Below are 16,309 nucleotides of genomic sequence, written 5' to 3'. Positions count from 1 at the left end.
TTTTCTGTAAAGAAGGGTCCTGAATATGGTAACGATATGGCAATCAACCATGAATACATATACAGAAGGTTCACTTATCTTCTTAAGTGGCTTCAATAAAGCATTACAAATTAGTTTTTTTTATTGCTCCCAATTGATTATTTCCATGAGCAAAGATCACACATTTGATTAAAAAAACCTGAGCCAGTAAACCTAAGATATTTGGTTAACTTTATTGGTTATTATAACTGATAAACAACCACACAATTAATTAGTAAAATGTACAAACATTAAAATGTGCACTATAACATCCGTGACCAGAAGAGTGTTAGAAATAGGTAGTAATTTTGGAAGGAATCGGTGTGACAGATAACGACACACTCTTCCTTAGTGCATTCCTATTCCCCAACCCTTAGTGTAGTGCATCACTCCCCAGTACAACAAAAAATGTTTCACATGGATCTCTATGAGATAAAAAAGTGACAAAAACGTAGTGAGTGAAACTTGTTTCCCTGTGAAAAATCCGTATTGTGAAAATCCTAATTTGCTGCAGTGACAAGGATAATATCCAAGTAATAGTGAGTTCGAGACTGACAAATATCACATAACACAGTGACGTCCTCTGCTAATAAATACAGTGCATTGTTATAGACTCACTGCTCTTTTATTAACAGAGCCGCTGTACCGATAAAATGTTAAGAGTTTGGAGGTGATTAAGTAATTGGCCTGTGAATGATAAAAAATAAAATAAAAAAACTCAAAACAATAAAAAAAACACAAAAAACAGCCCTTTATTTGTGAGTTCACTAGTTCACTTGTGCACACTGATAACGGGCAGTGTAAAATATTAAAGTGAGTCATACAAAACATCGGAAAACAACAAAGCTATTAAAACACAAATACAATGTTCAAAATTCGATTAATTTTTTTTTTACGTTATTTTTCTCTGATTGGGATCTCTGGGTAATTAGTTGAGCCGTATAAATTATGGAAGCCATTACAACAGCACAGAAATAAAACCTTAGAGGGTTTTCGAAAACCACCATGAGAATTCCTGTGGCTACTCATTGGTGTTTCATTAAAGATCTCAAGTATCTAACTGTGCCTCCAACATCTCAGCCATTGCTTATGAAAAAATTGGGAAAGAGCCCTTCAGCCGTCATCGCTGCTTGCAGTTTCTTTGATATTTTCCAGTCAATTGTCATCTCCAGGCTGATATCTTCCTTGGCCACACTAGAAAACTTCATATTGCTTCGAGGTTTAGGATCTTCAGATGCAACACCTCAATGGCGTATTAGAGTTGTTAGCTCTCCTGCTTTGGCGCTTGATTTTGTTTGTCCGTCGTTTTGTCACTAGGAGTTGTTTGTTCATTTTTATCACCCTCTATGATAAGAAAGACAACATAAAGTGATTAAAATTTTGTTTTTATGGTAACAAAGTCAAAATATAAGGAATACTGGCAATTAGGGGCAACCCAGTGAAATAATAGAGAGACACAAGTCCACAGATTTATTATCTGACTTCTTTGTTTATCGATAGAACCAGCATAAAAAGATGTGTTTTGAGGCAATATGCCTCTTCCTCAGTATTGATGAGGCACGTGGCAGGTATGCGTGGGATTAGCCTGGACGTGTGTCTGTGATGAAGGAAGCCTGTGAAAGGAAGGGCATTTAATGGCTTCCTTCATCAGAGACAAACATCCAGGCTCATTCCCAGTATTCTTTTCATTTTGACACTGTCATTAACGACGTGGTGTTCTCTTGGGTTGCCTACATCCGAAGCACCATAACAAGGGTTAGCTATACTTTGTGGAACATCGTCCCCTCCCACTATGAAGGAGTTCCAAACTTCATGGTATCCAATATCCATTCATCTAGGACTCATTCACACAGTGGCTCTTTTCATCATGAAAATCCTCTGAGGCTGATACTCAGATTTCTACTTCAGATTTGCATTTTGAAATGCTGCGGATTCGCATGTAGATTGAGCCCCATCCAAGCCGGCAAACCTTCAAGCAGCCACCTGCTATGGTTTCTGTTTGGGAATATCCAGTAGTGTATGAACTATGGAATGGATTCCCATTGAACATAATGATATGCAAAATACACATGGACTCCAATGTGGATTTTGGAACCGAATTAATCTGCTAGTAACCCATCAAGAGTTCACAACATGCTTTCAAGCACCAAGCGGCATTTTAATGGGGTATTTCAGCCAGGAACATTCATTATCTATGTGTCACGTCTGTCTCCTGAGATCTGTTGTACTATAGGTTCTCTGGAGCTTTCCTGCTCCAGTGTTGTGCTGGACGGGTATGTGTCTCCAGTCAACCTATTACTCCAGGACAGTACACATAAAGCTGTCTTCCCAGGTGTGGGTGTGGTCAGCTTTCTCTGTTTTTATTCTCTCTCTGTATGTGGTGTGAGTAGGTTCTATGTGTGGTGGCTGCAAGAAAGGTTTGTGTTTTGTGCTTTCTTTGGTTTATGTTGCTGGACTCCTGGTTAGTGTAGGGACTAGCAATATCACTGGGAGCCATGATGTGGCCCGCTAGCTTCCATATTTTGGCCAAAATGTCAACAAATACATGGCATTTATAGCTTAACACCTGCTACTAGTGTTTGTGTATTGGCTGCTGTGTGATTGGTGTGATTATGGTGCTGTGTGTCTTCTTATCCTGTCCAGTTGTCCCTGGCAATGGTGGTATGTATATGCATTCTAGCCTGGGTGTGTGGGTGCCAAGGGGCAGCAAGGGCCTAGATCCGAAGACTGCTGGGCCGCCCCTTATCAGGTAGGTCCTTGGTCATCTTCCTTTGTAGAAGATAGGGAGAGGTGTTAATCGGGGGTTGTTTCACCTGGTGTTCCCTACCCATGATAAAGTTCTTGTGGGCCCAGTGCTTACTAGCCCACATGAATGTAACACTGTGTATAACTTTGGGAGTTTTAAAGTTCAATAGGTAGGGATTCGACTGTTTGGCCCCAAACTGATACAACTTCTAGAAATATCCCTCATAGTTTTTCCAGCATCTCTCGTAGATTGTGACGGTGGTAGGGGTTGGTTGTCGATCCTCATACATGAGTGTTATTGTTGTTGAATATGATTGGCACATCCACATAAAAAGCTTCTTTTGACCAACCACCCTCAGAAGAAGCATTTGCGAAACCCTTGTTGGATGTAATGAGTCACTTTACTTTATAGGTTCATTTTTGTACACACGATCTCAGTCACTTTGTCTATGTTTTTGTTTCTCTAATTTACCTGATAGATGGTGCCTTTCCACATCTGGAAATGTAGACTTCTTTCACGCTATCCAGCGCAGGCTCCATCCCAGCTTTCTGATTCTAGACAGAAAACTGCATAAGGCCGAAATGCATGTCGAAAAGGGGAACAGGACCATAAGACTGAAATGCAGTTTTCTGTACAGAAGATGGACAGCCTTGTTAAAGTCAATGCTAGATCCAAGAGAGCAGTGTGAAAGAAGTCTACCATATGATGTATTGACATATTTAAGATGGCTTTTAGTTGGGTCAGGGTGGTTTCATATCTGCATTCAAAGTCTTTTTGAAACTGAATATGGACTGATTACAAACAGAAGCAGAACTGATGCATGCATATAAATACTTTTTTTGGGTAGAGTAGCTGATTATTGGATATGCAGGTCCTGGCACACTCCACAAGTTACACACTGGGAGGTCAGCCAGCGTTCTTCCCACGAGCCAGCACAATGCACACAAGATACACTCCTGTCTGGTGGGTGGTGGCTGGGCTTCTCCTTCCTTCTTCTATCTCCCAGGCTTCTTGGGCTTCTCCCCCCCCCCCCTTCTTCCTGGGGCATTTCTTCTCTTCTCTTCCTTTCCCTCTTCTGCGCCTCCCAGGTACCCTATTGTTTTCCTTTCAAGTGTACTGATAAAAAGGATCCCTTCAACAATGAAGGCAGATGGAAGCCCTTCAGTTTTCTTCCTTCTGTAATTTGACTTTAATGCAAAAAACACAATGGAAAGATGCTTTCTGTTTTTTTGCATGGGAACAATAAGGCCCAATGCCCACGGACGGATTATCGCTGCAGAATTCATGGCCAGATGCCCGTTGCAAATTCCGCAGCAATGTCCATCCATAGTCTTACAATGTTAAAAGATTCTTCCCTGCCCATGAGCGGAAATCAACTGCATGCACGCCGGCCGAGGCACGCGCCGCGGATCCTAACAGATGAGTATAGGGTCTCTGGCAGACACCAGGTCTGATTCCGCTGCAAGATTTCGCAGAATCTGACCAAGCCGTGGGCATGAGGCCTAACGCTCCAAGCTGTGCTTTTTTCCATTTAGAAAACCTGAAAGTGAACGAAACAAGGTCAAACTGAATCCGAACTGAGAGCAAAACAATATATTGCTCTTCATGGGTCCAGGCACAGATGTGAAACCATCACTTACCTTTTTTGTTGTATTGTGCTTCAACTGGCTTATTCAGAGGCTGGGTCCCCAACGTTCAAAGCTTTTGACATGTCCCTATGACAGGTTAAAAGTACTGAGAGGGCACAGATCTACTTTAAGGACTGGCCTATTTTGTACCTTCAGGACCAAGCAATATATATATATTTTATTTTATTTTTTTGCATTTTTGATGCATTCCAAGGGTAAGTTCACACTAGCGTTTACGGCTTCCGTCTCTCTATTCCATTTTTGGAGCGGAGAAGCAGAGAAACATAGAAGTAATACTGAAATAAAAGGAACCTTTTTTCCCAGTTGATTTCAATGGGTTTTCAAAAACTATATGCCATTAATTTGCTTCAGTTTCACTACGTTTTATTGTACTAAAATGCCATTTAGACACAATGGTTATTGCTTAAAATTTGCTCAAAAGCCGTCTTTTGAGCAATAATCGTGTCTAAACTCGCGGCCATTGTGCAGTTTTCGTTACCAATTCGCTCATTGTTGTCTTTCAGCTAGCTGAAAGACAACGATAACTCTTCTCAGGACCATGCACTGAGTTCTCAGTGGGATACCACTGATACTATTGTTTCAGCTGGTTTCCCTCTTGGAGAACACAGCAGGAGTATGCAGAAGACAGCGGTCCACCTGCCTTCTGCATACCCCGCTTGGAGCGCTCAGCGGTATACCAGCTGAGTGCTCCGTAAACACAGTAGGAGTATGGAGAAGGCAGCACTCCAGCTGTCTTCAGCATACACCACTCGGAGCGCTCAGCTGTATACCAGCTGAGCACTCCAAGAACACAGCAGCTGTATACAGAAGACAGCGCTCCAGTTGTCTTTTGTATACAGTGGGAGCCTTCATTTACACACTTATAAGCTCTTAAGTAGCCAATTAGCTACTTAAGTGCTTATGCAAAGTGTCGGTGTGAATTCTGGCCAGCAAACTAATAGTTTTATTATTGTATGGATATCATAGGTGGATCTTCTTTGATGGTGGATGTGGCACAACCATATGTACTCAGCTGCAGTCGGTGAAAGATGAGAAGATAATAAGTAGAATGGACTCATGAAACAAAATCGTGAATGGAGTCTAGTTATCTTATTCATCACTGTAAACATTATAATTAGGATTGTAATGCATAGCCCGTATGACACGTGTGAGCAGAGGTCCCATCTCTACCATATTGTCAATCTTCGGACCCTCTTTCACACGTAATCAACCAGCAACAGCTGCTTTGCCTCTCCTGTAACTTCCTCTTCACTTTGCATCTGCACCCAGTTTGGATATGACAGTGATATGATACTTTTATAGAACTTTAAAGAAGAGATATCTAGTGCCTCTCGCTTAATTTGTGCTTCCTAATGTATTGGCCTTGATCCCAAATAACTTATGCAACACCTGTTGTATACTTGAATCCATACTTATCTTTAAGGTCAATCTTTCTTGCATTTATTATGTGTATTTCTAATCTTACATATCTTATTAAAGTAATGGCTAGTAAGGCATTGCTATGTTTTTTTCTCTGTAAGCAATGTTTTTGATGTGATTGCACTTAGCAAGTGATGTGATACTGTTTAATGTTGTATGATGCTGTATTGTTATATTTCATGCCATAAACTCACAGAGTCTGGGCACTTCCTGGCATGTACAGTAGGAGCCGGAGAAATTCTGCCTCAGGCCTTAGTCACACGGGCGTTTTTTGCCGCGATTTGCGGATCGCATGACGGATGCGTATCCACAAATCGCGTGACCGGGGCCAAAAAAATCGCCCGAAAAATCTGCTCCTAGCCGCGTTTCAATAGAAATGGGCCGGAGCTGTCCAGCGCATTGAATTCAATGGAGCCGGTAATACAGCCGGCTCCGTTGAAAGCAATGCGCTGCAGGCGATCTCACGATGAATTGTCGGGAAGGGCTTAAGTATATAAGCCCTTCCCTGCAATTCATCCATAAATGTGTAAAAATAAAAAAATATATATATATACTCACCTTGTCCCGGCAGACGGAGTTCAGCGCGGCCGGCTGGCAGTGGGTGTGAGTGGGTGTGAGTGAGTGTGAGTGAGAGCTGCCCCTGATTGGCTCAGCGCTGAGCCAATCAGAGGCAGCACTCACTCACACCCATTCATGAATTCATGAATGGGTGTTGGGTGTGAGTGAGAGCTGCCCCTGATTGGTCCCTGTGCTGAGCCAATCAGAGGCAGCTCTCACTCACACCCATTCATGAATTCATGAATGGGTGTGAGTGAGAGCTGCCTCTGATTGGCTCAGCGCTGAACCAATCAGGGACAGCTCTCACTCACACCCACTGCCGGCCGGCCGCGCTGAACTCCGTCTGCCGGGACAAGGTGAGTATATATATATTTTTTTTATTTTTACACATTTGTGGATGAATTGCAGGGAAGGGCTTATATATTTAAGCCCTTCCCGGCAATTTGTCCCGTGCTCACCGGCAGCCCATTGCTTTCAATGGAGCCGTCTGTATTGCTGGCTCCATTGAATTCAATGGGCAAACATCATTCTTCTCTGCCACAGCTGTTACAGCTGTGGCAGAGAAGAATGATTTGTCTACTATATGTTCTCAATGGGGTCGGCGCTGCTGCCGCCGGCCCCATTGAGCGCATATAGAGAAGAGAACAGGAATCGCAGATAGGTGCGATCTGCGTTTTCTGTTCTATAATTTATCGGACGAGCGCATAAAAAGCGCTCATGTGTCCGATACCATTGCAAAGCAATGGTTTTATAAAATCGCCGGACGTGAAAAAACGCCCGTCTGACTAAGGCCTCAATGATGATGGCAGTCTTTTGTTAATTGGTGACAATGGCGGTCCTCAATGTCATCCTGCAGTAGGATGGGGTGTCTGTCAGAACTGGACCATTAACTGGTGTCCTACACTGACTTGACTGTGGGTGTTGGGGTAGTGGAAGTGCTGTGCTTCAGCATCTGTAGGAAGGGTTTAGGTGCATCTATATAACCATTTGTTTTAGGCACCAATAGTGAGTGGGGCACAGTAGATGCATGAGACACAGTAAGACCTACTATGAGATTGAGTGATTTGGACCAGGTCAGCCCCTGAGGAGCATGCCAGTGGGTTATGAGAAAGAGAGAGATAGGAGAATTTCTGAAGTCTGAGGAAGAGTGGAGCATGTGTAACCACCATGTGAAGATGGTGAGAGAGAATGTGATATGGCTCCTTGAGTCTGATGACTTAAATATGGGATTGACAAGGCAACTGCTAGGTGGATTCACAACTGGCTGAGTAATCGTACTCAAAGACTGGTCATAAATGGCTGCACATCCAAGTGAAAGAATGTATAAAGTGGGGTACCATAAGGCTCTGTCCTAGGCCCAGTGTTGTTCAACATTGTTATAGATGATCTGGAGGAGAAAGTTGATAAGAAACTGATCAAATTTGCCAACGACATAAAGCTAGAAGGGATAGCTAACACTAGGGAAGAGAGAGTATTCAAAAAGATCTAGAAAAGCTTGAACAATGGGTGGCGACTAACAAAATGGTATTTAACATGGAGAAATGCAAAGTCCTACATCTGGGGAAAAAAATGAAAAAAGCACATACAAAATGGGAGGAATTGGGCTAAGCAGCAGCATGTGTAAAAAATACTTGGTTATACTAATAGATCATAGACTGAACATGAGTCAACAATGTGATGCAGCAACCAAAAAGGTAAACACAATTCTGGGATGTATTAAAAGTAGAATAGAGTCTAGATCATGTGAGTTAATTATTCCCCTCTACTCTTCATTAATATTCCAGATGAGGTCTGACTATGTCCAGTATTGGGCACCCCAAATTTAAAAAAGACATAGATAAACTGGAGCAAATTCAGAGAAGAGTTACCAAGATGGTGAGCAGTCTGTATATCATGTCCTATGAGGAACGGTTAAAGGATCTGGGAATGTTTAGCTTGCAAAAAAGAAGGTTGAGAGGAAACTTAATAGCGGTCTACAAATATCTGAAGGGCTGTCACAGTGCAGAGGGATCAGCCCTATTCTTATTTGCACAAGGAAAGACTAGAAGCAATGTGAAGCAATGGGAGAAGACAAAGATTAGATATTAGACAGTGAGGGGGATCAAGGAGTGGAGCAGGTTGTCATGGGAGGTGGTGAGTTCTCCTTCAATGGAAGTCTTTCTGGGATGATTTAGTGAATCTTGCATTGAGCAGGGGGTTGGACCCGATGACCCTGGAGGTCCCTTCCAACTCTACTATTCTATGATTCTATGACTGAGGGTGAGCCACATAGGCTGGTGAGAAACTGTTGCAAGGGAGCTAGTGGGGGTGTATTGTCTTGGAGCATCATTTAGGCTCTAAAAACTTCAGCATTTTGTTAGGACTAGGTGATCCATAATCTGAAATATTTGGGAAAAATGGCTTCGTAAAGAATAACTCTGCTTTCTTGACTAGTGCTCACATTACAGGATTATTACAGGAGTGCGCGTTTCAGTCCCGTATAGGGACCTTCATCACCTCCACCAAGCACAAGTCAATAAAGCAGATTTATTCTTCACAAAGCCTTTGTTCCCAACTATTTTGGATTTCTTGTAAGGATTGCCGCTGTGACTGGGCGGCTTAGAAAGCATGTGTTACGGCACTCTGCCCCCCGAGCGCCAAGTGGGATGCCCTGATCTTCCCGCACCCCACTGTCCCTGCCTACTTGCCTCGGCCCTGGCTAACCCCAGGCGGACAACTGGACGGCGGTCCCTGCACTGGCTAGGGACCTGGCGGCTGACAAGCAGGAAACTACCTAATGGGGGGAACAGAGTGCCGACGGAGGAGGCAGGTGTAACAGACCAAACAAAACTGACAAGGCTGGAGATGGGACTCACAGGCAAACTGGCAGAGTGCTGGATAGCAACTAGTGCTGACTGGGCCAGACTAGATTAGAGGCAAACCAAACCAACAAAAACAGACTGAGTGATAGGGGACCAGAGGGAGCTGACCGACAACTAGAGACTGACTGAGGGGATCCACAGACAGACTGGCTAGGTGCATGCAGAACCAATAACTGGCAATGAGCTCAGTTCACTGCCAGTCTTTTAACCACAAGGTTCCGCCCAGGGGCGGAGAGTGGGAGGAGGCAACTCCACCCACTGCTGTATAAGAAGCACAGAGGAGTGCGGGCGGCACCCTACGGGCGGGCACGCCCACACCGCCGCCCACTGGCCAACCCAAGCTGCTGGGATGACCTCGACACAGGGCTCCAGGCTGCAGGAGCCGACGCCGGAGCGACGCGCGCCGACCGCGGGACCCCATGCCGCACTGTATGGTAACAGCATGTGAGTAGAGAGAGAGCAGAAGATGACCAGCAAGGTGGGATCACTATTTCTTTTTATACTGTGATCCATAATCTGGTCAAAGGTCTCTTAGCGACTCATCTTGGAAGAGGGAGAGAGTGTACTGAGATTGGAAGACATCAGGGAACATATCTACAGGTGACCCCACCAGTGAGTTACTCTAACAGGACCAACATCTGTAGTTGCCCTCCTACAGTTAAGGAATGGTATAAGTGGCACCCAGAGCAAAGAGGTGTAAAAAGAAATGTTTCTGATAGGTTAACCTGTGTATTGTTATACCAAGTTAAAGTGGGACACTTAAAGAGATGATAACCTGAATTTTGGATTTGAATTGTATAAACAGGAACCCTCATCTGCAATCTGATACAATTACAGTTAGTGTGTGGCAAATGCAGTTAGTATGGTGAAGGGGGCCTGTGGGCCCTCCTTGTGCAAGATCTTTATTGTAACTGTGATGGCTGCAACCCCTATAGCCACGCCACTAACTTGATAGCTAATGAAGTCCTGTGATCACAGCAGCAAAGGGCACTGATTCAACCAGGCAGATTATGTTGGGTCAGAGTGGTGTGACAAAAGTTTAATAACAAAGGTAGGAGAGGAGTGAAGGGTGACAAGTATACAGTAACATGAGGTAATAGGCTGGTAGAGAAAGTGACTGTAACTGGGCTGCAACTGTACTATGTCTGTAACATGGAAGACATGATAAGTTCCTAGTAGTGAATTAGAAGAAAGGAGACATCAACAACCCAAAGGGTTGAGCTTAAAAAGAATAGGCTTCACAGGGGTACAGTACATTTATTTTTCCCTGAAAGCTAGGCATTACAATTATTATTCATATAACGCATAAGGACTTTGGAGAATTTGAAATACCCCACATTGCTTCCAAAGCTTACGTCATACTAGGGTTAATCATAAATGTTAACACCTTCATACATTACAGGCGGGACTCACACATTTCACACTGGCATTGAAGATTCTTACCTGACTTGTTTATGTCAAGCTCTGATAACTTTAGAGCCAGCTCACTCGAGTTTCCGCTTGAAGTGGAGACAAGTATATCATGCAAAGCATTCCTTCTTCCTGTTCTCCCAGAGGCTATGAAATCTGCATATGTAGATTCCACATCAGTCATTGCTACCAAGTATCCACATAGCAGTGCCTGCAAGAAAACACATCATTTTATGTGATTGCTCAGATATGAAACAAGATATGCATGAAATAAGGGTTAGAGATAATTATATACAGGACACTAATAACTCTGTGCGGTGTGAGATGATGGTGTAGGGGGCGCTGATGAGAAGTCCACAGAAGCAAGAGCCGGACTGCACCCGCTGGGTTGAAGTCCTTAATGCTGAAGATCAACACTCCGCAGATGAGAAGATGTGACAGTGTGCAGTGTCAGAGACACAGTGGTGAGGATGAGAGGGGTATGAGTCTGTTTGATTTTTTTGTTTCACTATTTAACTCTTTAGGGACCCCAAAAATTCTCATTTTTTATTTATTTATTTTTCCTCCCCAATTAAAAAATATCATACCTTTTTTGCCTTTTCCCCCTTCAGTTTAGCCATATAAGGGTTTGTTTTTTTGTGGGGCAAGTTGTATTTTTTAATGGTACCAGTAAGTGTACCAGTCTCTTTTCTCTTTTATAAAAAAAACAAAAAAAGCAACAACTTTTGGTTGCCATATTTTGACTCTGATAGCTTGTTTTTTTTCCATCAATCGGATTGTTGAGTTTTGTGAGGAAAGCTGTAGTTTCTATTGGTACTCTTTTATTACATTCTTTCTTGGAGACGAGGTGACAAAAAGTGCTATTTTGGCCTTGTGGGTTTTTGTTGACAGCATTCCCGGTGTGGGATAAATAATGCATTATTTTAATAGATCAGCCTTTTACAGACAAGGTAATACATTTTTTATGTTAAAAATGGGAAAAGGAAAGGGGGAGGAAACTTTTAATGAACTTGTAATAGTTTAAAATCCTCATTTACCTTATACTCTCCAGAGGGGACTTGAACTAGGGATCATTTCATCATTATGCAATACACTGCAATACTTCTGTATTTTAGTATACTGTATTTCTGCAGGTTGCAGGTATTCTATTAAGATAGGCCTGTGGCACGGCTTAATAGGTAGAAATACATGGCAGCTCTGCGAGCCTTCAGAAGGCTTTATGTTACTATTACACTTGAGCTGTACTACTCAGTCTCATTACAGGAAAGCAAGAGCTGAGCTTGATTATGTTCATGAGAAAAAAACAGCAGATCAGTGCTTGGAAGGTCCCCCAGCCAGAAACTTGAGAATGGGAGAGCCTGCAAACCAAGTATGAGACTTTCTAAATGCATGAGAAGGAGAACTCAAAGCAAAAAATACATATATTGTATCATATTTTTCTGAAAGTGCTTAGTAAGATAAGTGTGTATTGATTTTTCATGCACAAAGATTTCCATAGTCTTTAACCCTTTGCAATCCAATTTTGGATTCAGGGTTTCCTAGGGGACTTTCTCTTTCTGCCATTATATAATGGCGCCGTCTGCTGGGTAGAGCCAGTACTGCAGTATGGGACATGCTGGAGAGGCCCCTGACAACAGAGCAGCCAGTAATATACAGTAAGAATACCCTGCCGGACGTCTTCTGACATCGGAGCTGTACAGCCTTCAATCAGAATGTCTTCAGACGTCAGACAGTGGATGAGAAAGGGTTAATAAACCTCCATTATGATACTGGTAAAGTGTAAATATTTTTTCTGTTATAATTATTTTTTGGAAAGAACAAGTACAACAAAGGGCATCCTAGAAACGCTGAAAATGTCAGGGTAAAGTAACAGCAAGGTGGAGTTAAGATTATCATAACATTTGCAAAAGTCCATTACTTACAGAATAATCCCTGAAATACAGAACCAAAATATACAAAGTAAATCAATCTGAGGCTGGATTCAGATGAACGTATATCGGCCGGTATACGTCGTCTCTCTCTGCAGGGGGGGAGCCTGGAAGAGCAGGAGCAGTGCTCTGAGCTCCTGCCCCCTCTCTGCCTCCTCTCCGCCCCTCTGCACTATTTGCAATGAGGAGAGCCGGGGCGGGGGCGGGGCGAATTCTCAGAACTTACTCCCACCCCGCCCCGCCTCCTTTCATTGCAAATAGTGCAGAGGGGCGGAGAGGGGGTTGAGAGGGGGCAGAGAAGGGGCGGGAGCTCAGTTCCTGCTCCTGGCTCTTCCATCCTCCCCCCTGCAGATGAGGACACCGTATATCGGCTCGGCGTGAAAACCAAGCCGATATATGGTCGTCTGAATCCAGCCTCAGAATTAACTGGGGTTGGGTTGCAGGGAAAAAGGTAAGCAAGGGGAGAGGTGGGCGTACAGTTTAAATGTTTTAGGGCATGACTTCAATATGAAAACACATCCAAACCCCCTTGAATAGATTATATTATTTTGCACTGTGAAAGGATGATTACTTTGTAAAAAAGTTGTTTGAATTCTCCATCTTTTTCAAGTATACTTTGTAATGAAAAGTAATATTATCTGAGATTCAGTCATCTTAATCTTGTGCCAACTGCTCCGAAAAAGTTCTAAATATATAAACCCGCTAAAAACTCCAAATAGATCTTTAGTGTTGTGGACTGTGCGTGATACACATGACTCACTATCATGAGCAAGTACTGAGTCCTTCAAGGTAAGCTGTGTCTGCCTCCTGCATGGTGCGATCAGCCAGTGTGATATCTGCAAGTTGGGAAATTTTCAATGAACGTTTCTCTTGATGCGGATTTTAAGATATATTTACAAATAAAATAAAAAAGCACTAAAACTATCCCACACGAAACCAAAGCCCTATTCTCTACTGATGCAGTACAACAACTCCGAAACAGTGCTGTCTACAGATGGGGGCCTCTGTTTTGGCTGGCAACCAAAGGCTCTTTAAAGGGGTTGTCCCATACAATTAACATATCCATCACCTAACCAAAGGATAGGTGATAAGTATCTGATCAGTGACAGTTTAACCACTGAGAGCCGAATGATCTTGAGAATGGGTGTCCTCTTTTCTGAGGCTGCTGGAGATAATAAAGGCCCAGCTACCTCCCTCAATCCTCCAGAAATAAATGTAGGGGTAAGTGTGCATATGTGATTATGCTCCAATCATTCCTAGTCCTCTGTCCCCATGATCAGTGGGTTTCCAGCAGTTAGATCCCTACAATCAGAAACTTAATTGGCATAACCCCTTACATAGTAACATAGAATATACAGTATGTCTGAGAAAAAAAACATATGTCCATCCAGTTCAGCCTATTATCCTGCAATGTTGATCCAGAGGAAGGCAAAAAAAACCCAGTGAGGTAACATAGTAACATAGTATGTAAGGCCGAATGAAGACATTGTCCATCTAGTCCAGCCTGTCTATCCTACTGTGTTGATCCAGAGGAAGGCAAAAAACCCCAAGGCCAGCAGCCAATTAGCCCTTTTGGGGGAAAAATTCCTTCCCGACTCCCTAATGGCAATCAGACTGTTCCCTGGATCAACCCCTAATAGTTCCTACCTGCCTGTATACCAGGATTGACCCTTAACCTAATATTTATATCCGGGTAGAAGCCCGATTTTCATCATTTTAGGGAAGAAAATTCTGACTCTAAATCTGGAAATCTATCAGAATAACTCCCTGGATCAACAATCCTTCTAAAGTGAGCTAGCAACCATAATGTAATATTGTTTCACTCAAGAAAGACGTCCAGGCCCCTCTTGAATTCCTTTATTGAGTTTGCTATCACCACGTCCTTAGGCAGAGGGTTCCATAGTCTTACTGCTCTTACAGTAAAGAAACCTCTTCTATGTCGGTGTAGAAACCTTCTGTCCTCCAGATGTAGAGGGCGCCCCCTTGTTATAGTCACAGTCCTGGGTATCATGTGTGTGATCTCTGTATTGTTCCCCGATATAGTTATACATAGTTATTGGGTCGCCCCTCAGCCATCTTTTCTCTAAACTAAATACAGTAATCCTAGTTTTGAAAATCCTGCTCAGTATTGTAGTCCACCCATCTAATGTATTACTTCAGTTGCCCGGTTTTGAATCCGCTCAAGCTCTAATATGTCCTTCTTGAGCATCGGTGCCTAAAACTACTCAATATTCCATGTGTGGTCTGACCATTGACTTGTTAAGAGGAAGAACAATATTCTTGTCATGCGCCCCTATGCCTCTTCTGATGCCCCCATGATCCTATTTGCTTTAGCAGCCGCTGCCTGACACTGGTTACTCCAGTTAACTAAAATCCTCCAGACCCTTTTGCATGTCAGTTTTGCTTAGTGGTTTCCCATTTAGAATGTAATGGTGACATGTATTTCCTCTGCCCATGTGCAGAACCTTACATTTATCAGTGTTAAACCTTATTTGCGACATCTCTGCCCAAGTCTTAAATGGGTTGGTTCACTTTAAACATCTAAACAATGTACTATCCAATCTTCACTGGTGGGTGCAATTCTGTCTACCAAATGGCCCTTCAAATTGCCCAAAAGGGACCCAAAGAGACAAGGGAGAGCGGGCCTTGCCCATAACTCCCAAAAGATAGTTTATGTTTTATAAGGTAAAATGGCATTACACATTAGATAAAATTCCACCAAAAACCCCCAATTTCGGCAGGAATTGCTAGTGATCTAATATATAAGAATTAAGCTTGTTAGATTTCAAAATGCCTGTTCTTATTTTTTTCATGGGATATAATTCCCTGTCGGAGAGGGCTGGCATCAGCTTATGCCCCCCTCTCCATTGCAGCAAATATGAATGCTTTATGTAATGCTTTTATATATTACCTGCAGTTGGTTTTCTCAGTTGTACCTCCAATCTGCCAATTACGGGTCCTATTTTTGGCCATCCAAGATGGGTGATGCAATTTTTAGACTACCTATCCTTCACCATGCATTGATAGTGTAATACTACTAATGAACTATACCCACTCTCTGATTGGCCATAGCTGCTGGCTAATTTGCAAGCATGCCCATTGTGCATTAGTCAGACAGAAAAGTGCTACAGTCATCTTAGATGGCCAAAAGCAAGGTCTGAACCAGTGAATCAGAGGCGAATCAGAAAAGGACAACTACAGGTAATATACCACTGTGGCCCTTTTCCCCTAGGACAGAATCTTGTCCTAAAACTGGTGGGTCACTTTATTGAATGTATCAAAAAGAACATATCAAAAACATATTAGACGATCCAGGGTTAACAGCTCCTGTGCCTTCCAGGCAGGTTAATTACCCTGCTATGTGTCTGAGTAGTGTGCTTGTGATTGACAGGTCTATCCTCCCGCCTCCCTATAATATCCAGCTCTTGCTGCCTGAGAGTGGCCGATTATTGTTCTGTTGTTCAGTTTTTCCTTGTCTGTTGGACCATGCTATTGTCTGCTTTACTTTTTGTTATCTGCCAGACTTGTCCACTAGACCTGCTTTTATGTTCAGTTTTCAGTGTCTGCTGAGTTTTCCAGCTACCCTGACCTGCTCGTAATCTGTACCAAGTACCAGGGTACTTTGTGCCATTCCCTCAGTCTGCTAGCTAGTCTGCCTCGTTTGGTATCCTGCTTCTGTCTGCTTGTCTGCTAGACCTCTCTGTTATCAGCCAGGGTTTT

At 43.0% G+C, this 16,309-nt stretch overlaps 1 protein-coding gene across 2 annotated transcripts in view; it reads right to left on the bottom strand.

Moving 5' to 3' along the window:
* Positions 1 to 208: 208 nt before the first annotated feature.
* Positions 209 to 16,309, bottom strand: part of PKIA (cAMP-dependent protein kinase inhibitor alpha) — a 58,239-nt gene continuing 42,138 nt past the window's right edge. For both annotated transcript variants that reach the window (XM_066579046.1, XM_066579045.1), the window contains exons 2-3: positions 10,695 to 10,872; positions 209 to 1,362 (exon numbers count right to left, since the gene is read on the bottom strand). In XM_066579046.1, coding sequence (XP_066435143.1) covers positions 1,283 to 1,362; positions 10,695 to 10,845 — 231 coding nt within the window. In that variant the 5' untranslated portion in view covers positions 10,846 to 10,872 and the 3' untranslated portion in view covers positions 209 to 1,282. The remainder of the gene's footprint in view (positions 1,363 to 10,694; positions 10,873 to 16,309) is intronic.

The sequence above is a fragment of the Eleutherodactylus coqui genome, chromosome 9 (assembly GCF_035609145.1).
Source record: "Eleutherodactylus coqui strain aEleCoq1 chromosome 9, aEleCoq1.hap1, whole genome shotgun sequence".
In the NCBI taxonomy this organism is placed as follows: Eukaryota; Metazoa; Chordata; class Amphibia; order Anura; family Eleutherodactylidae; genus Eleutherodactylus; species Eleutherodactylus coqui.
The sequence above is the reverse complement of the archived record's forward strand: the minus strand, read 5'-3'. Positions and strand labels throughout refer to the sequence as shown.